The sequence below is a fragment of the Sphaerodactylus townsendi genome, linkage group LG06, assembly GCF_021028975.2.
Source record: "Sphaerodactylus townsendi isolate TG3544 linkage group LG06, MPM_Stown_v2.3, whole genome shotgun sequence".
Lineage (NCBI taxonomy): Eukaryota > Metazoa > Chordata > Lepidosauria > Squamata > Sphaerodactylidae > Sphaerodactylus > Sphaerodactylus townsendi.
The window spans coordinates 24229443-24254863 of NC_059430.1; the positions used below are offsets into that span (position 1 = coordinate 24229443).

Consider the following 25421-nt stretch of genomic DNA (forward strand, 5'->3'; position numbering starts at 1 on the left):
AAGGTCCACAGACCTTGAAAAAACCAGTGTTAGGGCAATTATTTCTCCTTCTTCTTGCTTGGGAGAACATGCACATTACTTAATAAGTGGAAAGGTTTTTTAAGTACCCATTGAGATAAGGACCCGGATGGTGAAATAACTTTTAATCAAATTTTAATAATTGCCATGTTCTGCTGAACACTCTGGTACCATAGCCAAAAATGAAGCAATTACATCCTCTCCAACTCCCATATAATAATTGCAAGACAGCAGCACATGGGATTTAATCTTACCCCTCTGCCACAAGGGCTTAATCTATCTTTTAAAGGTATGCATTTGTAACAGCCCTCAAGAATTGCTGATAGTAAAACATTACAATTGCTAAAGCAAACATTCTCCTACATGTTGGGATACTCTGGGTATTTAAAGAGCCTGCACTTTTCTTAGGTGATGGAAAATTAGGTCCAAGGTGAGCAAGGTCTACATGCTAAGGCATATATGTTCTGGTAATCTTTATCACAAAACCTTTACTTGACTAATGCCCAATCTTACTTCTAATTGTAACAGAGAGAAAATCCTGCACTGCCCATTTTTGTGTTATGGCTTTCTTCCATTTACTCATAAATGCATCTTTCAGTTCTAGAGAAGCAAACTTAGAAGATGGATCTCTATAGAAAGGTTTTGACTAGTGATCCTTTTTGTAGTTGTTAGTGAATACAGTCCCATCCCAAGACTTACAACTGCCATCGATACTCATTTAGTGAATCCCAGAATGTCTCTAACAGTCCAATCCAGATTGGGGGGTGGGAGGAGGTGGAGCTCTGTGGTAGCCAGGGATGGCACAGTGAAGGTGGCATTGCACCACTACCAAAGGCTGAGTGGATCAGAAAGGTGAAAACCCCTCCTGCTGTTCAAATAGCCCCAAAGACTTCACAGGCTTATGCAGCCATGGACTGGGGGCATTCTAGGTCTAGAAGGCCTATGGACGCTAACTAATGTTGGCTCCACTTTTGTCCCTCCCCCTGCTGTGCTGGCATGCACTCGGACACCTCCAAATCTGGCATTCCACCTCCCTCCCACTCCCCACCCCCGAGAACTGATCTCGGTAGTCTAGAGATCATTTTTAATTCCAGGAGAACTCCAGGCCCTACCTGGATGTTGGCAACCTTATTCCCAGCTGTCTTTCCATGTCATTATCACCCTAAAGATGACACGTGTTAGGTACAACTCCTGTGATTGGGATGTCAGCCTCCAGGCGGGGCCTCGAGATCTTGTGGAATTACAGCTGATCTCCAGATTACAGAGATCAGTTCACTCTGAGAAAATGGCTGCTTCAGAAGCTGGACTGAATGGCTTTATACCTTGCTAAGGTCACTCCCTTTCCCAAATCTCCAGAAATTTTCCAACCAGGAGTTGGCAGTTCTAATCCTAATGTTGGTCTGCCCTTAAAAACAGCCTGGAAACTGCAACTGATTCAGAATACAACAGCCAGGTTATTGTGTGGAGTGAACCCACAGAAACATACCATGTTGGAATTTCTGAGTGACTATATCTCCCATAAGCCTGATGGGCCTAGAAATAGTTGCCTTTTCCTGACAGTACAGAGGAGGTGGACATAGGTGCATTCCACATAGCATAAATGGAACATCTTTAGGACGTTGGAAAAAGATCCGTCGGCATTTTGTGTTCCCACAGCCCGGGCGAACACAAGTGTTGCCAGCCAAAATGGATCTTTCCCCCCACCTGCTGCATGAAGCTCTTGTCAGTTTCACAGTTGCGGCTTCCATTTTGTGTGCTGCCGCAGATTCTCCACAGAGGTTTCATCTGCTTGCAACTCATTTGCGTGCAATTTCTCTGTAAAAAGTAGATGAATAAAATTTTGTTTTGCCTAGCGATCCCACACATGTGTGGTATTTCCTTTTTTGTTTTGAGGAAGATGTCTGCAAAGTTACGACAACACAGAGAAGCTGCAATACGTGCATATTGTGTCACCATAGCTTCTCAGACATCCCCCTCAAAACAAAAAAAGGGAAAATGACTCATAAGTGGGATCGCTAGACAAAACAAACTTCATATATCTACTTCTTACAGCAAAATTGGGCGGGGATGAGCTGCAAGCAGAGAAAACCTCCATACAGAATCTTCACCGACAATCTGCTGCAGCACACAAAATTGCGAGCGTGAGCAGTGAAAACAAAAGTAAGAGGTTTGGGAGGAAGAAATAAAGCATTTCCTACCTGCTTGTGTTCGCTCAGCAGGTAGGAAATGTCAACCCAGGTTGGAGGGAAAAGATCTCTAGCTAAGCAATTTTTGAAAAACCAGGGTTGAAAGGAATAAAACAGATTGCAGTTGTTTTGGGAAAGAGAGCTGTGCGAAGTTCTTCCTAAAAACGCTCTTGATAATGTCATAAAGATGTTACATTTGTGCTGTGCAGAATCCACCATATGGAGGGGAAAGAAAGAGCAGGGTTGTGAGAGAGACCTCCAGCCAGGAACCATCTCCAGGAGGTAGTTGGAGATCTCCCAGAATTACTACTGGTTTCCAGGTTGCAGAGAACCCTCCCCTAGAGAAAATGGCTGCTTTGGAAGGTGGATTCTATGCCATATTGTACCCCATTGCTACCTAAACCCCATCCTCTCCAGAGTGCACCCCCAAAATCTATAGAAATTTCTAAACTCTGAGCAGGCCTATGACGGCTGAAAGGACACTAGTGGGAATGGTAACTTGGGAGAAAAAAGGATTGCCAACCTCCAGTTGACACATGGGGATCTCTCTCTATTAGAGTTGCTTTCCAGACAACCAAGATCAGTTCCACTGGAGAAAAGAGCTGCTTTGGAGGGTGGACTGTATGGGATTATAGCCTGGTGAAGTCCTTCCCCCCCCCCCGCCCCCCAAGCTTTGACCTCCCCAAAAACGTCACTCCCCAAATCTCCATGTATTTCCCAACCCAGAACTGGCAACCTAGGAATAAATAACTTCTCGATGTGCTGCTTGCTGTAAGAGTGAAGCTCCAGGAAGAGACCTTATTTACATTTGACTGTGTTATGAATGCTCTGGGAAGAAGGGCCTGGAAACCAGTGAACTCTTAATATTTTACTGGCAAGCAGCACCACTGTTATTACCTTTGGACCCCTGTTATTATTTCCCACCTCCTTTTAGACCAGTTGACTTACATATTAAAGTCACATATTCAGCTATTTTTGTAACTACGTATCAGTGCTGTAGCTGGAACCCCCCAGGGATGAGAAAGCGGTTGCTAGCCAAGAAGTGCCTTCAGCACTTGCCTCAAGTCTTATTTGTGCAGGCATTCTACTGATTGGTATTGTCATTATAGTATCTTGCCTATTTTAAAACAGCTACGTTGACTGACCTTTCTCCCTCCAAATTCAATCAAATTTACTGGTTGTTGCCTTTAAATCCCTTTGTGGTTAGGTTGCCATCCTCTAGGTGGGGCCTGGGGATTTGCAATTTTGGCCTGCCTGGCATGTTCCTTCTTCATAGTGGCTTTCACCTTGTGCAGTGAGCACACCTTATGGGAGGGGGGCACAGTCTACAAAGGACCATTTTATTCATGAGAGCTTTTAACAGAGTTTAACTACAGGTATTTTCTTAGGGAGGGGGGAGGTTGAAAGGATTTTATTGTGTTTTAATCTTGGAACTTTTAAAATATTTTTAATCTTGGAACTTGAAAGGGAAAGGGTTATAACTATTTTAATAAGTCCTTTGATAATCCAGTCCTCCTTTAGCTGAAGAGGGCTGTCACCAGTTGAAGGAGATGTTCCTTGAAACCTACTGAAAAGCAGCCTAGGCTTTGCCTCAGTTCTGAGACAGGAAGAGAGCGACAAATCAGGGTGTAATTGTTCTTTTAATTGGGGTGAAATTAAGGAGTCACTTGGTGCAGGAGATAGGAGTTTGGCAGTCAGGGCTGTCTTCCTCGTAAATGTTATTTCACGGGCACACATTTTAAAGATCGAAGAATACTGTTTAAATATTATTGATTTATAGTCATATTACATATTTTATAGAGTACTATACTTTAAAATGTGCCCTGTGTGCTTGAGTTAATGACATTGTACAATATGAATGCCAGTAGCTGCTAATGTTTTTGTGATTCTAATTTTTTCCCCTTTGTTCTTGCAGTACAATGATTACGTTCATTACATTGAACCCTGTTTTAAGGGCATCCTTGTTCAAGCAGACAGAGATAATAGAGAGGTGAGTGATACTGGACTTGAAAGGATACAGTTATGCCTATTCTTTTCTATGTTTCAAAACTTAATAAATGAACTATAGTACTGCTGTTGTCCTGACATTTTCCTTCAGTCTAGCCCCTTCCGCACACGCAAAATAATGTGTTTTCAAACCACTTTCACAATTGTTTGCAAGTGGATTTTGCTATTCCACACAGCTTCAAAGAGCACTGAAAGCAGTTTGAAAGTGCATTATTCTGCATGTGCGGAATGAGCCTCTGATTTCTAACAGTGTTGCTAAATCACATGAGAATAGCCTAGCAGTCTGTGAGGAGGGCTCCTCAGACCACATGTTTTCTAGCGGGGGATTGTGATTCTCAACTGGAGGGTGCACCAGTGGCATCATAACCATTCTTCCTTTGGGGTGCTGTGTGGTTTCCGGGCTATATGGCCGTGTTCTAGCAGCATTCTCTCCTGACGTTTCGCCTGCATCTGTGGCTGGCATCTTCTGAAGGCGAAACGTCAGGAGAGAATGCTGCTAGAACACGGCCATACAGCCTGGAAACCACACAGCACCCCAATGATTCCGGCCGTGAAAGCCTTCGACAGTACATTCTTCCTTTGTTGTTTGAGGTGTTTTTAAGCAAAAGTGAAAAGCAAAATGAGAATAGCGTATAGTAGGAATAAGACACACAGCCAGCACACCATGGGCATGTTTATGCAGCAGAATTTTGCCTGTTGAATGGTCATGGATTTTAAATGAGGCACTGAACTATCATTGTAGGAACTGTAGTTTGGTAAATGTGCTGAGATTCCTCTGTTAAAGATTCCAAGATGACAAGTTAGTGTAAATCTGTAGTATAGCTATGCTCAGAAACATGAGAAGCTGGACCTCTGTGATGAAAAAGAAGTAGAAGTGGCTTCCATCTTGCAGATGGAGGTTTGAGATGACTCTAATTCCGAACTGGTTGAAAACCACTGTCCTAGGTGTGTTGTATTATGCTTCCTCTGAATAGACAAAGGGCAGTGGTCCAGTGGTGCCAGATCAGGGTTTTTCTGTTTGCTTGTTTTGTTTTAAAGTAACATTTTAATTTTGTGCTGTGAAGCTGAAGACATCACTTATGTTCTTTGGACCTACAATGCTCTGGACCAAGGTATGGTCCCAGGAGTGTCCCTTTAGAATCTTGAAAAAAACAGCCTTCTACTGTTGAAGCCTGGAGAACAAGAAAGTAAAGGTGGTCCTAACATTCTGAAGTTATAACTTGTGTATTACATCCAATAAACAGTTTTCTTAAGATTTAAAATGTACCCATGTAATAACTCTGTTGGTCCAAGATAGAAGATGCGCCATTTTTGTTTTTTTCTATAAGACTTTCTGGGGAGAAGTAGATTTGCTCTTTGAAGTCTCTTGTTGATAGGCCTGTACTGTAATCCTCTAATCCTGGTGGAGACTGAAGATTCTGGAAGATCATCTGTAGGGTTTTCAAAGTAAGAGATGAACAGAGGCGCTTTGCCTTTGCATGTATAGCAAACTTGGTCTTCTCAGTGACCTCCCATCTAAGTACTAATCAGGGCCAGCTCAACTTAGCGGCCAAGATCCTGACAAGAGTGAACTAGCTTGGCCCCTCCTGGTCAGGGCATAATAGTGCTTTGTGGCCTCTATTATTCTCTAGTTTATTCTCTCACTCACTGGTTTGAGAATATTTCTTTCTTGTTTGTTTAGCACTTCAAGCAGCTGGTGGATGAGTTACAAGCAAAAGGAGTAGGGACAGTGAACAAGGCTGTGACAGAGTCCTTCAAAATTCTGAGAGAGGTAAGGGTTTGTGTGGGTCTGAGGTATCTCTCTCTCTCTCTCTCTCTCTCTCTCTCTCTCTCTCTCTTTCGCTCTTTCACTATCTGAGCACATGCTTCCTTCCTTCTGTGCCCTGGAGCACTGTGGAGTTTACAGCAATTCAATTGAAGAGAAGGAAATTCTCTTGTTAACTGACATAAACCCTTTGTGACAGTGCCAAAAGCTGCTGATGAGCACATTGCTTGAGAAACTGCAGCCATGACAGTGACATGTTTAGACATGATTATTTTAGGAACTTTGATTTATTTATATATACATATTTATTAAGTGTTTAACTTAAGGGAGCAGTGAAGATGGTATCTCTATGACAAAAACAAAATAAGATGAGTTGTGGATGTGGCTTTTAGTGTCAACAATAAGCCATGTAACTAAGTTTCCATGAGAAAAGGTGACCCCTGTAGATCAGGCTCTTGACTCATCCAGAACTTGTATGTGGTTAGTCACAATACTATTGAGTTAGGTATTGCATTTAATCACAACCTCATCCTTCATGTTTTAGTACTGTGTCAATCCTTCAATGGTTTGAGAGGGGAAATGAATGAGTGGGTTTTCTTGCCAACTGTCAGGAGAGGTGAGAAGGACTGAGGTGAAGGAGTGCGACAGAGAACAAATGAGAGCCTCTCAGCTATTTACTCAGACCCAGAATCTGTTTTGGATACCAGAGCTACTTCCTGGCACATATTAAATAGTTATGAACTTCATTTCTGGGCAATTACAAAGTCCCCCTTGTTACCACAAGATGCAATCATTGCATCAGGAGATTAGGAAAATTACTTTTAGGATAAAGGCCCTGATTTCCAGGAAAACATGCATACCTCCTAGAACTTCTGATTTTAGAATCTAAGCACTGTTTCCTTCGACCACTTTTATTACTCACAGTGCAAAAGACTCCTTGGAGAAACATTCTGAATCATGGGGCTGTTTTGGATTCCTTTTGCTTGTGAGATAGGTGGTAATTCTAATTACAATTAAGGGGATTAAGAGAGACCATGATTAACAATTTAATAGCTGAGCAAATTCCTACCTTTATACAGATCTGTCACTGTGGTTCCATTCTGTTTGTAGTTCAGAGATGCTGGTCGAGGAGGCCTTTGTAACCAAGCCATCATGCTGATTACTGATGGAGCCATGGAAGATTACAAATTCGTATTTGAAAAATACAACTGGCCCGATCGCAAGGTTTGTTTTCAATATGACAGATGGGGGAGAACAAAGCCAATAACTGTAGTGTTGTGACTCAAACAAGGGCTGCCAAATCATGTCCAATATACTGAATATTATAGAGATGTGGCCAACACAGGACACATCCCTAAGCAGGTCTGCTCAGAAGTAAGTCCCATTTTCTCAATAGAGTTTATTATTAGGGAAGTGTTCTTTGGATTGCAAGCTACATTTCACTTGACATTATTAGTGGGATGGGTTTTGCTTAGAATTGGGAGGGAATTATTCCCCAGGTGAGCGTTTTTTGCAACAGGAAATTTGGCTTGCTTGCACGTAGCAAAAGAAAAGACCGAGGAGCTGCATCCTTAGCCCTTCAAGTGTCATTTTGGTAAATATTATATGGAACAAAGATAGCCTCGAGGTTGTAGCTTGAAAATAGCTCTAGGATACCACTGATCTGTTTCCTTTGGCCACTTTTATTACTCACATTGCAGAAGACAATAGAAAATAGATATTTCTCTCATCATTTGATCAAAACAAATGTGTTGGGGATGCATGACTCTGCATTGTGTTTTTTGCTGCTCCAATGTCATCATTTTGCACTAGCTCATGTCACAGATTAATAGTAATGCATCAAACAGGTTGCAGACTGAAGGGCGATGCTGCAGTTCCATGGTGACATTGCTACTGCCAAAAATGACTTCATGTGATTGGTGCTTCATATGACTGAGAGGGTATTTAAGTAGGCTTACCACTTGAATTATGGGATTGAACTGCAAGATTTGAGTCCACAAGTACCTTTGATACTCACAGTGTTTTTGGCCTTTTTTAGATATCAAGGGAGAACTTTGGCTCTCAAAAGCTTATACTCTGAAAATCTTGTTGGTTTCTAAGGTGATACTGGACTCAGATGAACTCTTCTACTGTAGATCAAAGCTGCTACTATCTTCCTATGGTTGAAGAGTGATTACGATGTAACTATGCCAATGGGAGATGGACGGTTGGAATTGTATTGGGCAGCAACAGGGCATGATGATTTGAGTACTGGGATACGTGATTCTCCCACGATGGATGCTTCAGCTGGGGTGGTGGTAGGAGGGAAAGAGATGTTTAAATCCCATGCCAGTGCTGTTCATCCTTGCTTCTATCCTGTGGATGCAATTTCACCATTGTGAATGGGAATTCCTTTAAGCAGATTTATAGTCAAATGAGGCATAAGATTTACTAATGTTCAGTGTGTAAAATAAGCAACACTGCCTTTCTTTTTATCTTTACTGCAGTGAAGTTGAGGCATTTTACTTTATGTCAGGGAAGGAAGCTATATATCTTTCAACATCTGTGCTTCTGTGTCACAGGTCCGTGTTTTTACATATCTTATTGGGCGGGAAGTCAGTTTTGCACAGAATGTGAAATGGATAGCATGTAACAACAAAGGTAAAGATCAGTCCTTTATTTAATCTTTCGGTGCATGACTGACTGCAAGTTCAATTTAACTCTGGAGAGCTCTGAGAAAGCTGCAAGAAATTGTGTGGATTCCTAGATAAAACTAAGCTAAACATGTATTTTGAAATATCAGGAAGGGTTGAGGAAGCTAGAATCAGGGGAATAAATTCAGAAGTTTTATGTGACAGGAAGGTCCCATGGATGGAGGGAAAGAAGCAAGAGAGGATGCAAAAAAAATTGAGTTTTGCCATGTCTTAAATTTGTTTTTAAAATGCATTGGATTTGAGGAGTAGAATAAAAGGTGGTAGAGGTAAATAAATCAAAAGGAAAGGACTTGTAGCTCAATGTATTGTTGAAGGCTGGACACAGTGGGTAACAGACTTCTCTCTGTGATATACCTCTGAAGATGCCAGCCACAGATGCCATTGAAACTTCAGGAACAAGATCTACCAGACCACGGCCACACAGCTTTGAAAACCCACAACAACTACTTGTAGCTCCTTTCCATATGAGCTGCTTCTATTGCAGTTACATGAGGAACTGTCACATTTATTTATTTATGTTTATTATGTTTATATCCCGCCCTATCCCCAAAGGGCTCAGGCCGGGTTACACACCAAAACCAATACAATCCATGGGTTTTATCTGGATACTTGGATCCCATTAATCAATTTGGGATGAACTTTTTACTGGATTACTCTCAGTATTTCCGATCCATTGAAAGGCCACTATAACTGAGCCTCACTGAAAGTAACTGCTGCACATTCTGGTCACACTGATTTCAGGAATACACAAGAACTTCTTGTTTTGTGTCCATTTCAAGTTCTGTGTTTTATCATGATCAATTACGCTGCCTGTGGGTGTAGTTACTATCTAGGCGCCTATGGGTTGTCACCACCCACGAGGACATAAGAACTATTCGTTCTCACAAAACTGATGATGTAAAAACTGGGAATTCAACCAATACTGGGCAGAGAATGTGTGAATGCGTTTTTGTTTTGTTTTTTGGATTTTCAATGGAATTGGTGTTGATGGTCCTCTAGAGTTTCTGAAATGTCCCCAGGTCGTTCAGGTCATCAGTGCGCACATGAATTGAGGATTCCACCATGTTTATACGTATTGAGGCTTTGTAAAGACCTTGAAACAGCTATTCTGAAATCCAGTCTATTTCTCAATACAATCTGCAGAATGGAACAAAGATAACCTGGAGGTTGTATGTTCTAAAAATGTATTTTCTGATACAAGGAAGTTAACACTTTTTTGTTCTTGTTGTTGGGTTCGTATGTAAGGATATTACACGCACATATCCACTCTGGCTGATGTTCAAGAGAATGTAATGGAATACTTGCATGTACTCAGTCGACCAATGGTTATCAATCATGATCACGATATCATATGGACTGAAGCCTACATGGACAGTGCAGTAAGTGTTTTGAGCTAAACCTCCATTTGGCAGACTCTGTGGGCTAAGGGTGGGTGGAAGACAAGGATATCTTAGGCAGACATTGTCTATCTTTACCTGTAAAGATCTTGTATTTTCTCATGAACTCAGGGTTCAAAGCAAATTGCAGAGGCATAGCATGAGTTAAGTAGTATTTCTGTCTTCTGTGAACTCTGCAGAGACACATTATAAGGGATTACCCACAGCAAAAGAGATTAGTTTCTGTTTAGGAAATGGGTCACTGAGCCTCCAGCCTAGTGGGGGTACAGCAGGACAGACTGCTAAATGTTACACAGAGAGAATTGACTTGTTTAACGGTGTTCAGCAACGACCATGATACGTTTGGCTTGGAACTGAGGGGATATGTTTAAAGTAGGGAGAAAACCAAACACAGAGGTTTGATTTTTGTTGTTGTTCACTGCAGCAGTTTCTGTTGCCGAAAGGATAAGCTACTTCTAAATCTGAATAATGGCTTGTTTCTTTGACAGAGGGGAGCACTCAACATTTGCTTTAGGTGAAATTTCAGTGTAATTCTTTAATAAAAAGCAGAATTACACTGAAATTTCACCTAAAGCAAATGTTGAGCCTTTTCCTCAGGCTAGACATTGGAGGAATTTCTACTGAAGCCAACAAGAGTTTTGATAAGGTTGAAATCTCTCAAAAGGATTTTGCATGCCTTTCAAATGTAGAACTCTGGCTTCTTGGCAATTCCTGCGGGTGTATGTCTTGCCTTTGCTGCCTTGGTCTTGGATAGCTAGCTAGAAGATAAGCCACCTCCAGACTTGCTAAAATATCAACGTGAACAAGATTTTTTTCTCAGACTCGTGTTGAAGTAGAAATGGCCTTCCACATTAGCCTACCAAAAATGCAGCAAAATGGGAAGCTTGACCATTTCATTCATTTTTGTTGATCCTTTAATGGACATCATGTTCCTTCAGTGTGAGCACTACTGAAACACCAGCACCGCTGTGTACAGAATTTGTTGGCTTGGAGAGCCCTGTTCTGATTGGTGGCCACTAGTAGAAGAAACAAAAGAATATAGTAGCCTTCTTTATTGTTATAAATGCAAAACGTTGCATGCTCCTGTTCATTAGGATAGGAGGTCTTTCTTTATCTATGGACTTTATGGACATTTGATTCTACAGCAAGTCTACTTTGTAGGTCAATGAGAAATGCATCAACTGTGCAACTGGCTATCTGTTTTGTCGGTCCTGGCTCTGACTATTTGGAGCAAGTATGCAATGATTTCAGCTTGCTCCTCTTATATTTCTGGCATACATTTATCTTCATTTATTGCTGTGTTTCATTACCTTGTACAACCATTCATTATACCCTCCATTCATTTCATTAATGGGTACACTCATTTGTCATCCACATCTCTCACTAGCTTCCACAATCTGAGGAGGTAAAATAACCTGCTCTGTGTTCTGTTTCAGTGTCCTGTACTAGTCTACTTAGATGTAGCTTCGCTATACATCCAGGCTGGGGAGAAGATGCCAGTGCAGTAGTGAGAGAGCTTTGCAGCACGGGAAGGAAACTGATAGCTCTGGATGTATTTGAGAAGCTATGCTGTGCTGTATGGTAGTGTAGTATTTGAAAACATGATCCTTGGGTCTCATTCATCCCATAAATAATAGTACTGTCCTACCTTAAAATGGTTATAACTAAGGATGTGTGCTTGAATATACCTAGTCCCAAAATGATCCTTACCTGGAACGGTATTTGAGATTCTTGGGAATACCAGTCTCTAGGTCCTGTATATTTCTGGGAATATTTGGGGCTGGCTTTTTAAGGAGTCCGTGCCTATTCCCCCACACCCCCACTTGACAGGTTTTATGAGCAGTGGGAGGGATGGGGAAGGGAAGTAACACTCCCAGCTCAGGCAGCTCCCAGCTGGTTTGAGTCTCACCAATCCCAGGGAAGACTGTGTCCTGGCATTTGGTCCAAGCAGACCTTTGGGTCCGGCTCACTCTCCTGCTTCCCTCTTTGCTTTGTGGGGTGGGGGCTTTTTCTAGATCCATTTTTCTTCCCAGTCCAAACCCCTGCAAGTGGAATGGTTGGTGAAACATTTTCAGAGGGATGTAGAATTGGACCCCTTAATCATATTTACTTGAAGCTGGGGTGGGTGGGCAGTCTTTAGTGTCCAGGCAGTGCTAGATTCCCTGCAATTTTGGTGTTATTTAGTTGAAAAAAAGCTGATCCAGCCCCCTAAAAATCCCCCATAGGAAATAATGGAATCCAAATAATTCTGGAATCCTGGAAAAAGCCAAGTCCCAAAACAGTATTGGAAAAACCCAGTACCCAAAAACCCAGTGAATACCTGTATTCATGCTTTTCTTGAAATACAAATCTGAAAAATACTGTGGTATTTTGTTAGGTGCACATCTCTAGTTGTAAGTATTATGGTTGTACTGCTGATGTGCTTTGATCACTTAGTAAAAACTCAGTGTAAATACTTAGCATTATTAACCATTCAAGAGAACATACATTCAATTTATTAATTGTACCATTAATTAACTGGATATATATAATATGCTTTTGTGCCATATGTGACATCATAAGGCTTGAGCATCTTAGACTGGTCTCATACCTGCCACATCATTTTAATAGTCTGTATTCAGCCAGATGATACAAATTGTTGGTATTATGTTATCAGGTAGCTGGTTAGGATAGGTGATAGACTTCGCTAGAGGAAAGCTGAGTTGCTTTTCCTCTGAGAATGTATGGATGCATCTCTTTCTCTTTTATGTAGGTTGTCTATAGCATTAATGCACACATATATATGTATCAATTCCTCATCAGTACACCTGAATGTATGTTACGATGTCTTTGTGTATCTTAGCTTAGTTTGTTCTATGTTCATTTCATTGTTTTTCTAAATGGTTTCTTGCACAGTATGCCAAATAAGAGGTAAAAGGGAATTTCATACCAACTATATTCTGAATATTCTAAGTTATGTCTCTAAAATTCAAAAGCCATTTTTGACTGTAGCTCAGGTTGTAGTAAACATTCAAAATATATGTCTTAATATTGAAGTTTTGACATCCATTGCAAAAGTTTAGAATAGAAGTTCAAGTTCAAATGACAGATTTTAAAATCTGGATTTTAGCATTGAAATTTTGAATTGGTGTATGATCATACATTTTCCTTTTAAAAAATTACATTTCTTGGAAATATGTGGCCATGTATTTTGAGTGATGTTTTTATGTTATAAATTCTGTGTATCCATCCATTTTTAATAGCCCTCATCAGATATGTCCATTCCCATAATCTGAAACAAGGATGAGGATACCTTCTGTTTATTCAGATATCCTACCTCCCAGTTTATCCCTAATGTTTTGGATATCCCCTACACTGGTCACGCAAATGAAGGAAACATGAAGGAAACAGTTGTTTGTATTTCCCCTCTCTGTTACCCATTCATCCCAAAATGCTACTTTTGTGTCTTACATGTGTAATTCAGGTAGCTATGCTTACGCTGTTTGGCTTTGTACATCCAGCTATGCCATGTTGATCTGGACTTGCATGCATATGCTCTCTTGTAAAGGTTCCCCTCTATCCCTGTTCCTCATTCATGAGTATTTTATGCCATCTTTGCCTCAGCCATCATTGCCCCACTAGCATAATCTTGGTTATTTATGAAAATGTCTTTTTATTTGTAAAAATGTACTTTCCACATGCCTTTCACTTCCTGTCAGTGACGTACTTTATATAGTATGACTGCATCCTAATATTTTACCCTTCTTCTGTCTGGTAGCTCTTTGCATCTCAGGCTCAAAGCCTCCTGCTAATGACTACAGTGGCTATGCCAGTTTTTAGTAAGAAGAATGAAACGGTAGGTGTGATGCTCTTGGCCAACTTCTAGGCTCCACTTAGCATGACAGCAGATAGAAGAATAACACTGCAGTTTAAATAATGAAAGCATACAAGGACTCAAAATTTCTAGTGGCTCTCTTGGGAACTGACATGGACATTCTGTATTTTCGAAGGCTTTCACGGCCGGATTCAACTGGTTCTGGAGGGTTTTCTGGACTGTGTGGCCGTGGTCTGGTGGACCACGGCCACACAGCCCGGAAAACCCTCCAGAACCATTCTGTATTTGTTTGTGTTGCAGCTGCTTCTTAATATTATTCATTCAAGAATCTCATTCTTTGAAGTTGTGTAGACCTTCTGTTTACGTTTATTTTGGGGGTGTGTTTTGGAAATGGATGAAGCGGCATGATTTACTGATATAGCACATGTATTAGGTCCTAGGTTCATCTCTGGTTGATTCTCAGTTTACATTGTCTATTCAAATATAGATGCTCAAACATAAAATAAACAGCCCTTTCCTCATGTGTGAAAGACACATCTTTGTAAGACTAATGGGAGGATATGGGGAGGCATGAACCCAATCCATTAATAAACTGGCAAGCACAGACTTGTAGAATATTCCAGGTGGGTTGCCAACTCCCTCTTGTCCAGTATAGCTTCTGTATTTTTACATGCTACTCCCAGGGACCTTGGGAAGACAGGTTGGGCTGTCCTTGCATGGTAAGCAGCTCAGAAGCCACACCAGCAGGGGCTGCCAAAGGACACATCCCCTCAAGTTGTATTCTGTTGCTATCCAGATGATACTCACTGATCCCATGAGTTAGTGGCATAACTAGGCAAACTGGAGCCCTGGGAAAAACCTGAGTTTGATGCCCCCCCAGGCGCGTGCTCGGTGCAATGCGCACCCCCCACCCCGGCCCCCTTGTAGCTATGCCCAGTGGCGTTTCTAGGCAAACTGGAGTTTGGCACCCCCCCACTGGGCAGCCGCCCTCCCCCACCGTGACCAAGCAATGATTTTTTACACCAGGTCGTTTCAAAGTCGCCATCACATTATAGAATATGCCCCAACTCACAAATCTGAACACAGCAATAGGCCATACCACACAGCAGAAATAATTTTTTTGAAAACAATTTCAAAATGCTTTCAAAATATTTTATTACCGCTATGAAAACATTTTATGGTGATGAATCCAGTCTCCCAATTGGGGGAAACAGCATCACTTTCAATGTTATTTAAACTGGGAACCCCAGATTCTCCCTTTAAGGTGGATTTAAAAGAAGAATCTGGGCTCCCTTGTGTAAACAAGTGATGCTGGAATCCACCCCCAAACAGCCTCATTTTCAATGATGTTTAAACTAGGGAGCCCAAATTCTCCTTTTAAATCCACCTTAAAGGGAGAATCTGGGGTCCCCAGTTAAAACAACATTGCAAGGGATGCTATTTTGGGGTTGATTCTCCCCCACCCTGAAACAGCATCACTTTCAATGTTTAAACTGGGGACCTCAGATTCTTCCTTTAAATCCATGCCAAAGGGGGGGGATTTAAAAGGAAAATCTGGGGAAATTTGGGGGGGTACCTGCTGTCAGGGGTGCAATTGTTAAGCTAGCAGCACCAAACTTTCAGGGTATCTTTAGGATACTCTTCTAATGATACCTCCCAGGTTTGGTGAAGTTTGGTTCAGGGGGTCCAAAGTTATAGACCCTCAAAGGTGTAGCCCCCATCTCCTATTAGCTCCCATTGGAAACAATGGGGGATGGGGCACCCCCTTTGGGACTCCCTGAACCAAACCTCACCAAACCTGGGTGATAGAATCAGGAGAGTCTCCCGAAACATCCCTGAAATTTTGGTGCTACTAGCCTAAAAACTGCGCCCCCTGCAGGCCAAAAACGGAAAACTCACTAAAATACCAAATAAACCCCAAAAACGAACCTTGCATTTTTTGGCGCCACCACAAGAGGGCGCCCTGGGCAACTGCCCACTTTGCCCAATGGGCATTACGCCCCTGCCATGAGGTAGTGCTTCTCAACAGTATCTTCTCTATCCATTGTTGCTGAACAAACAAGTACTTATGATAACAATGGCTTTAGCTGTTCTAGATAGTTTTCATTTATTGAGAATGGTTTCTCTGTTATTCTGCAGAGATCTCATGGCATTCTTCTAGGTGTGGTGGGCTCAGATGTTCCTTTGAGGGAACTTCTTAAGTTGGCTCCACGATACAAGGTAAGATAATGCACCCTAACAATTGTCATAAAGATCAGTATTTTCTAGCACATTGGTTCTCAACCTGGGGGTCGTGACCCCTTTGGGGGTCGAACGACCCTTTCACAGGGGTCGCCTAAGACTCTGCATCAGTGTTCTCCATCTGTAAAATGGATAAATGTTAGGGTTGGGGGTCACCACAACATGAGCAACTGTATTAAAGCGTCGCGGCATTAGGAAGGTTGAGAACCACTGTTCTAGCAAAAGCTACGCATGTAGGAGACGAAGCACAGAGTTGGCTTGATTAATTCACTGCCACAAACCTGTAAAGTTGGATTAAGGGAAGCTATGGAGGACAGGTCTCTCAGTGGGAGGAAGTCGCATGGTATAGCCTTGTCTCTTCAGATCTTGGAAGCGAAGTAGGGTCAGTACTTGGATGGGAAACCTCCACATAAGACTCTGCAGAGGTAGGCACTAGTAAACCACCTCTTCTTCTCATTTGCCTTGGAAAGCACCTTGCTGGGGTTAATTTAAGTCAGTTGCAACTTGATGGCACTTACCTATGTACATAGGTCTCTCAGTGGATACTATGAGCAATATTAGCTAATTGGACATCCACTCAAAGAAGTAAAAGAACGTGGAACATGAGGTATAAACAGGAGGGAAAAGTTAAACTGTCCTAGACGCAGGTGAGGGAGAGAGACAGCTCAATGGTTAAGGTCTTATTGCTGGAAACAGACATAACTTGAATTATGAGCTTATGTAGCTTGGACAGAACCATGAGACTCAAAACCGAGATCTTCTCTGAAAAATCCACAAATATCAGAAGAAAATCAATTCTGTTTGTTAGTAAGGAACCTTTTTGATTATTTGAAAAACAGCAAGCCTAATAATTTAATAACATTTTGTTTAAAGCTGGGTGTCCATGGATACGCTTTTCTAAACACCAACAATGGCTACATACTGTCTCATCCGGATCTTCGTCCATTGGTAAATACCTTGATGAACTACTTTGTTGCTTTCGTGGATTCTGTTAATACCATTATAGAGTCTTTAATACATTCACATCATCAAGTTGACTTTAAGGTGCTATATCAGTATATGTTTGCATACATGCCTGTTTAAATCTGTATTTTGATTGAATATTTATCATGTTTACCAGTACATGCTAAACTGGAAGCTTAGTGGTAGAATAGTATTGCACTGTTTACTGAAGTTAACTTGGTGACTTCTACATATTCCTTATGGGGGGAAAATGGTGCTTGGAAACATCCTTATTGGATTGGGGACATTCCCAAATATTATTTGTGTCACTAGGAAAAGTTAATATCATTTGATTATTGTTATGTATTAAAATATATTATTATATTACCATAACATGCTTGGGTTGTTATAGCGACATTCAGTTATACTTCTTCTGTTTCTGTTCTAAATTCCAGTATAAAGATGGGAAGAAACTGAAGCCCAAACCAAATTACAACAGTGTTGATCTTTCTGAGGTCGAATGGGAAGACCTGGATGAAGTAGTAAGTTTATGGTCCGGGATTGCAAAGAATATCTCTCCCCAACTTTACTCCCTTCCCTTAACTGCTAACATCATGGGCCTTTCCCCACTTACCTTAAGCCCCGCACTACTTGAGGAGAGTAGCGCGGGGTCCCCCGGCACTCCCCACGAGAGGGGCGGCGACAGCGCAGCTGCCCCAACGCTGCCGCTGTTGCACCCCCTCCGCATGCGGCATCCCTGGCGCTCTTGCAAAGGGCGCCTTTTGATGACCCCGCGCAGAGCGGGGGGGAGAGCAGCGCGCGGCAAAAGGGGGATCAGGGTGAGTGGGGAAACGGCCAATGTGTTCCTAGCTAACATTGTAAATGTTATTTTCTGATTTTGAGTGACTGATTATTTATTGAAAAGTATACAGTATCATCACCCACTTCTCCAGACATCAGAAGTCACAGGTTCAGCCTTAGTTAACAGAAGCCCAACATAAAAATATTAATTAAAAAAAACCTTGTATTCTTGTACAAAATGTCTTGTCTGTTACAGGCCACCCAAGAGTAGATAGCCCCAGTCCTAACCAGAGGCGCTAATGTCAATCTGTTTACTTTCTTAGCTAAGAACAGCAATGATCAATGGGGAAACCGGTTACCTCTCAATGGACGTGAAGGTGCCTGTGGATAAAGGGGTAAGCGCTTTATTACTGTGGGGGTTTTTTTGTTTAGTATTTTTTATTCCCTGCATTTAAAACAAGACAAGAGAGAGATGAAAAGGAAATGCCTTAAATATAAAAATAAGCACTGTTCAGAGCAAATAAATATTTTAACATATAATCGAAGCCAAATGATTTTTTAAAGAAGCCTGGCTGTAAAGTAAACATACGTTTTGTAGCTGCTAGAATTGCCAGCCTCTAAGTGTGTGTGTTTGGAGGGGTGGGGGAAGTGGTCTGGAGTTTTCCTGGAATTACAGCTGGTCCTGAGTCTCTGGAGATCAGTCCCCCTGGAGAAAATGAGTTCAAAAGGGTAAATTCTATCCCTGCTGGCCTCCTTCACCTCCCTGAGCTCTGTCCTTCTGAGGCTCCTTCCCCAAATCTCCAAGAATTTCCGAACTTGGAGTTGGCAATCTTAGCTGCTGCTCTTTAGTCATCTTTTGTGCATGCAGTCATTCATAAAAATAGGAGCCACCATGTTGGGTTTCGGGTTTTGCCCTTGTGTGTTAAGAGGAAGAGCTTCCATCGCCTTTCGTCTTCAAATTAGTATCCACAGTGAACCTGATTTCCTCACCATTTTGGCCTCTTCTGTGAGCCTTGGATTTGCTTTATTTGCTTACGGCAGAGTTTGTGTGATTATATATTTAAGCAACCATGGGATGATTTGTTTGCTTAAAAACAAATTGTTTTTGAGATGAATGAAACTGTTCCAAGGAGGGGGGCGGGGGGATATGCTTCACGATATAGCAGTCATTTAGCAATCCATGTCTTACACAACCCCATCGGCTTCTAGCTGGCAGAATGAACAGTGTGGTGGGTGCATTTGCCAGAGAGGAGTGGCTTAACTTTTTATGTACATCTAGGTTCTCTCTTTTATCCTTGCACTGGATTTTAATAGGTTTCTTTATATATCAATCGGTGGTGTTGGTTGATTCAATATGCGATATGGTGGCGTGTAAATCCTCGAATAATATATTAGCTGTGATCAAGGTGAAACAAAAATAGTACAAGCCACTGGGGAGCCTGGAAACCCCTGTAGATATAGGTCAGGGCAGACCTTTTCCTCCTCTTATCCAGCAGGGAAGCCCCTAGTCTGTGTGGCAGCACATAGAATTTGGCTTTGGGTTATCAGGCTGGCTATGCTTGGCCAGTTCATGAAGCTAGCCAAGATATTTTTGAAACGCTCAGCTGGCAGCCAGATTACAAATTTCCCCCACAGCAGCAAGCTGTCTTTGTGCAGCATGGACAGTTTTGCCTCAAGTCCCTTTGATGCCTGCTGTCACTGCGCCAGATGGATTTCCAGTTCACCGAGGATTAGTGCTTAAACGGCAGAAAAGGGGGAGGGGGGAAAGAGACAGTCTCATGTGACTTCAACATCCTGAAGCTGGAATGTTCCACATGGATTGCTATCCTGCTGCTTAGCATCCCAAATAGCCCTGCATAGCCTGGGTTTGTCAGAACTTGGGAGGCTAAGCAGGTTGAACCACGGTCTGTACATGGATGGGAGACCACCAGGGAAGGGTGGGGTTGCTACGTGGAGGAAGGCAGTGGCAAATGAACTCTGCTTATTTCTTGCCTGGAAGGCCCCACACATGAGATCACCATGATTTGAGGGCATGTTCTTCATCCTGCTGCCTTCTCTCCCATTTCGGCCCAACTGTATTTCTATCCATTCAGTCTGCCAACTGTACAGTTCTGACATAGGCAAGTTGCGATAGATTATCCACCATCTGAGGGGGATATTAAAGCAGTCTAGAGGAAAACACAGATATTGTTGTCCATTGCACTTCCTTTCTGACTGATCTAGCCACCTTCAACCAAAAGGTACTGCTAGCATTAATGTGAGGAAACTTGGACCAGAGTTGATATGTTCCTGTCACTTATGTAACTCTACTAGAAAAGGACTCTGTAGTACAACTGTGAATCGTCCTGCCTGATGGTCCTACATTTCCCTCCCCAGAGTCTCCCTGTCCTGGACCTCTAACATTTCTGCATTCTTATTTTTTTGCTTATTCTTTACTGTGATGTCACAGTGCATCAAGTCTGTGGATCAGATCCTCTGTGATACTGGCTGTTTTCAGGAACTTTCTAATACATGGGATGTATTAGCTCCTAGACCTGCCTGGCAATTAAATCCCCTGTTTCCACACCATTTAGGTACTCAGTGCAATTTTAAAAAATAGTGAGGTTATCCTGATAACATTCTGGTATTATGACCTGTGGTTTTACTGCTGCATTTTGAACTGATTTTCAGAGGCCACCCTATGTAGAGTACATTGCAATGGTCCCATCTAGCTGGGATAGGAACATGGTTAAGCTGGCCTAATAGTTCTTCCACAGCTGGTGCAACATCTGAAGGTGAGCTACAGTGGAGAACTGGGCCCCTATCTGTCGATATGGCTTATAATAATAACCTCAGTTGATGCATCTGTACTTTCAAGGGCAGTTCAACCTAATTCAGAACAGACAGACAATACTGTCAACCAGTGATAAAAGAGTCTGTCAGTATGCCCTGGATCTGACAAAGGGAACTTTCACTCTCAAAAGCTTGTACATCTTTAAGGCACTGCTGGATTGAAATCTTAGTTGTAGTTTCAGGTTTTTTGGCATTAATCCAACTCAAAAGTTCAGGGTTTTTTTTTGCATTAATCCAACCCATCATTACCTTCAAACACTAGTTTAGAATAGCACTGCCTTACCTGGCTAGGCTGAAAAGGCGAAACAGAGCAGAGTGTTTTCAGCATACTGCCAACAGGTCAATATCTCATTTGCATTGCATATCAGTACGCAAGCATGACCCTTCCATCCATTTAAAACAAGTGATCCTTGCAGGAATTTTTATTTGCTTGTTTTGTTTTTCAGAAACGTGTTTTGTTCCTCACTAATGATTACTTCTTCACGGATATCAGTGATACCCCCTTCAGGTGAGTGAGCAGATAATTTGGAGGGATGATCCCTTTTAGAGATCAAGCTTTTCTTGGAAAAGGGATTATTTATTGATGAGGTCTTGATTAGATAAAGCATTGACTTTATCACACTGAGAGCTTCTTTACATCACTGAGTTGATGCCTTAATTTTTAATGCTGCTTTGGTCATACGGGCATACAGATTGTAGGCAAAAACAAAAAATAATAATCAACATCAGGTTTTTTTTCAGTTTGATTGATTGCCTTATTTAAATATTTTAGTTGCCATCTGTGGTCTTAATTGTTTATTTAAGAATATGGTTTTATTGTATTATCTTTTGGAAACTGCCCTGCATCCGTACAATTTTGATGGCAATTGCTGCCCAATCTGTGGTTTATTTCAAATTAGAGTTCATGGAGTTTTCCAAAGATTGAAGGATTTCTATTTGCAAAAGGTGATTTTCTTACCCTAAAAGCAAAAATTTTGGGGGGCGGGGGGTGGGGTGGGCATTTTAGGCTGCAGTAGAAAGGGAGAATGCAAGAAACTTGAGATCTATCCTTCCATTTGTGGAAACGATTTGATGGATCCAAACCATGGTACCTTAACTGTGTATGTTTTCAAAACTAGCATTTAACTTGAACGAAGAAAGGAAAAAAACCCAATCAAAACTTGCCCTCCCCATACTTGAGATTGGGGTGGGGGGAAGTACATGCAACAGGAAATTATTAATGTCTGGGCAAGCTTCATCCTCAATGCATCTAATATAAATAAGCATGTGACACCATTTCTTGCACTGTAGCATTTCAGAATGCAAGTGAGAGTTTGCACACAGACTTAGAGGATCAAGAAGACTTGGCTAGACAGTGTGCCCTGTATATGGTGACTTTCCAAGGTCAGAGAGATTTTGACACAGTAAAACATTTATATAATTCCCTCAGCTACAGTTGCCAACACTAGATTGTGAAATTCCTGAAGATTCGGAGATGGAGTTTGGGAAGCATGAGGTTTGGAGAAGGGAGGGACCTCAATGGGTTATAATGTCATACAGTCCACTCTCCAAAGCAACCATTTTCTTCAGAGAAACTTATCTCTGGCCTATGGAGAGTAGGTGCAATTCTTATTAATTTCCAAGCCCCACCTGAAAGATGGTAGCCCTACCCCACCTTCATTCTGAAATGCTATAATCCCATGTTGGCTATGTCGTGTGATACTTAGCTGTTTGGGTACAGATCCCTCTTAGCCTTAGGGTCAAGCTAGATGTCATATCTGAGATCCATGATAAACTCTCAGTATGTTGTTGTTTCCCTTAAAAATAGTTGCTGAGGAGCCAATAGGAATGTAGTGATGGGCAAGTGGATGGGAGTTAAATCTCCCTCTGTTGTTTGTCCTATTGAACCATCCCCCTTATTTTGCCACAGTTAGCTGCTATATGGAAAGACTAGCAGTACCTGGTATCATAAGGTCATAGCTGTGTTTGTATTGCATGATGCAGGTCTTTGTAATTCTCATTGCTAGAATTTTTCCCCCCAATCCCACAGTCTTGGAGTTGTTCTGTCACGAGGTCATGGAGAATACATACTCCTTGGTAACACATCAGTGGAAGAAGGTAAGTTGAAGAGCCCACATTTCCTCAGTCAGTTGTTCTAAATGCACAATTTGCATTTTTTTTTCTGTTGAATTGCAATTTGTTATTTTCAGCCCAGCTTTCCAATCTATCAAGGTCATTTGGATTCTTATTTATGTCTTCTAAGGTGTTAGCTGTTCCTCTCTGCTTTGTCTCCTCTGCAAGTATGATAAGGATTTCTTCCATCTATTCGCCAAAGTAACTGATAAAAATATTGCACTGGCCCAGGATAGAACCTTGTAGTACACTGCTTAGACTTCTCTCCAAACTGATGAAGTGCCATTGATCAGTATTATTTTAGTTTAGATTCTTCAACCAGCTGTGACTCTACCTGATAGAGTAGAGCTGTGACTCTACTCTAACATCTAACTCACACTTAATCAGTTTCCCAAATATAATGGAGACTTTTGGTTAGTAGCAGATTCTAACTGCCAGTGTGGTGTCATGGTTAGGAGCAGCTGGAATCTTATCTGGATAAATGGGTATGATTCCCCCCCATAGCAGTGGACTGTTTTCTGGTGAGCTGGATTTGTTTCCATACTCCTACACATGAAGCCTGCTTGGGCCAGTCACAGTTCTCTCTGAATTGTTTCAGACCCACCTACCTCACAAGGTGTCTGTTGTGGGGAGGGGGAAGGGAAAATGATGGTAAGGCACTTTGAGACGCCTTAAAAGTGGAGAAAAGCAGCGCATAAAACACAACTTCCAGATTTTGCAATAAAATAATGGATTTTTTATTTTTTTCTAAATATCATTTTAGCTGCAGTATCTGAATTCTGGGTATTACAATTTTCGAACTTACAAATTGAGAACACATTACACATGACATTGTCATGTCTTAACTATCCAGGGTGAAAGGATTTTGGCTCTTATAGGTATAGAATAGAAACAGATATGAAGTATATTCAGCAAGAATTTAAAAATGACACATTTATGTATTACTTGCCTTTTGGTTTCAGGTTTGCATGATCTTCTACATCCAGATTTGACCTTAGCCAATGAATGGTAAGTGGCAGGGATTTTCTCTTCATGTGGAGTATTGAGAGGGATAGAACCAGCTGGATTCTTAAGTTTGGAGGCTTCTAAGTAGGGCCATAGCCCAGTGCAAGAGCACACAGTTTTCAGGTGTTAAAGTCACAATTTCTGTTACTGGTATGTCCATTTATAAGGGATCTTCAAAAGTTTGGGAAAAGTCTAGCACTTGAAACCTTAAGCAACTACTGACAAAGCAGGCAATACTGGGAAGTATGGGCCACTGGGCTAATAGTGTCAAAAGCAATGTCATATTTCATATGTTTATTTTTGTTTTTAAACTGGGCAATTTGTGCTGTCTACTGCCAGAGATGATGAAAGAACTAAATAAGCAAAAAAGGAGAGGCTTTGGAAATTCTGAGGCAAATGGAAGTCAAGCTCAAGTTCTCCACTAAATAAATATTTAAATGATTGTATTATTGCTCCTGGACTTGAAGACTGTTGAGCTTGTGTGCTCACCTTATATGGAATGAAAAATAGGGGAAGCTATGCTGTACAGTACAGAAGTTGATTTTTGAAGTCTATATTAAAAATCAGATCTGATCTATAGCTGTTTTTTTTTGTGAGAACTGAAGCCAGCTGGTAACTTTTGAACCAGGTCTACATCAGTATTTATTTCTGCCTTTCTCTCTTAGGATTTATTGCATTACAGATATTGATCCAGATCATAGGAAACTCAGCCAGTTGGAAGCTGTGATCCGCTTCCTCACAGGAGAAGAACCTGATCTAGAATGTGAGTAATGAAATATGTAGACATTTCCTGGAATTCACCTTGCATCTTTTACCGGAAGCATTTGACATTAAGGACAGCCCTTTTTGACACACAGATGGTCCACCAAGATATACCATCTTTTCAACAGTAGTTAGTTCAAGTACTGCAGCGTACCTGTTTCAGATTCCACAAATGAATTAACAGGATGGGAGAGTTGCCAGATCTGTGCTCTATTCCAAATACTCTTGTTACAAAGAGCCAAGATAAACAAACCCTGCCTCTGTTTCTTCCCAGTTCCTGCTAATGTCCTGATGCTTCTTTCTGTTTAGGCCACATTCAGCTCAGAGGCCTATATGCTGCTGTGCATGCTGTCTATATAATCACCCTGTGCCACAGTCTATTCATAATGAGTTCTGACTATGACTTAGCTTTCAGATTAATTAAACACCCACATGAACACATAAAGCTGCCTTATACTGAGTGGTCTATCAAAGTCATTCATCGTCTACTTGGACCAGTAGTGGCTCTCCAGGGCCTCAGGCTGAGGTCTTTGACATCCTCTACTACCTGATTCCCAGAGATTGAACCTGGGACCTTCCTCATGACAAGCAGATGTTCTGCAGCTGAGCCCTGGCCTCTCCACCCTCCAAAGCAGATGGTGACATTTCACCTCAGCTGATAGCCTGCATCTTCATTCTAGTCAGGGGTACTTTGTCTTAGTAACTGAAAGATGCTCTTTTGGATGGTGTACTATCAGCTCAGTCCAGAGCTGTAAGGTGGACGGAGACCGCACCGCTTTGGCACTGCTCCACCTGCTCCAAAGGGCTTTCCTGCAGTGCAAAAAACCCGAAAATGTTTAAAAAATT

General features: G+C 41.6%; 1 protein-coding gene across 4 annotated transcripts in view; it reads left to right on the top strand.

Moving 5' to 3' along the window:
• Positions 1-25421, top strand: part of CACNA2D4 (calcium voltage-gated channel auxiliary subunit alpha2delta 4) — a 197073-nt gene that overhangs the window by 49014 nt on the left and 122638 nt on the right. For 2 of the 4 annotated variants that reach the window (XM_048499810.1, XM_048499812.1), the window contains exons 9-23: positions 4120-4194; positions 5893-5982; positions 7087-7200; positions 8538-8616; positions 9915-10048; positions 11454-11471; positions 13824-13901; positions 16020-16100; positions 16995-17069; positions 17519-17605; positions 18188-18259; positions 21143-21204; positions 22726-22793; positions 23771-23816; positions 24479-24576. In XM_048499810.1, coding sequence (XP_048355767.1) covers positions 4120-4194; positions 5893-5982; positions 7087-7200; positions 8538-8616; positions 9915-10048; positions 11454-11471; positions 13824-13901; positions 16020-16100; positions 16995-17069; positions 17519-17605; positions 18188-18259; positions 21143-21204; positions 22726-22793; positions 23771-23816; positions 24479-24576 — 1177 coding nt within the window. The remainder of the gene's footprint in view (positions 1-4119; positions 4195-5892; positions 5983-7086; positions 7201-8537; positions 8617-9914; positions 10049-11453; positions 11472-13823; positions 13902-16019; positions 16101-16994; positions 17070-17518; positions 17606-18187; positions 18260-21142; positions 21205-22725; positions 22794-23770; positions 23817-24478; positions 24577-25421) is intronic. The other 2 variants (XM_048499811.1, XM_048499813.1) reach the window with 1 other exon arrangement.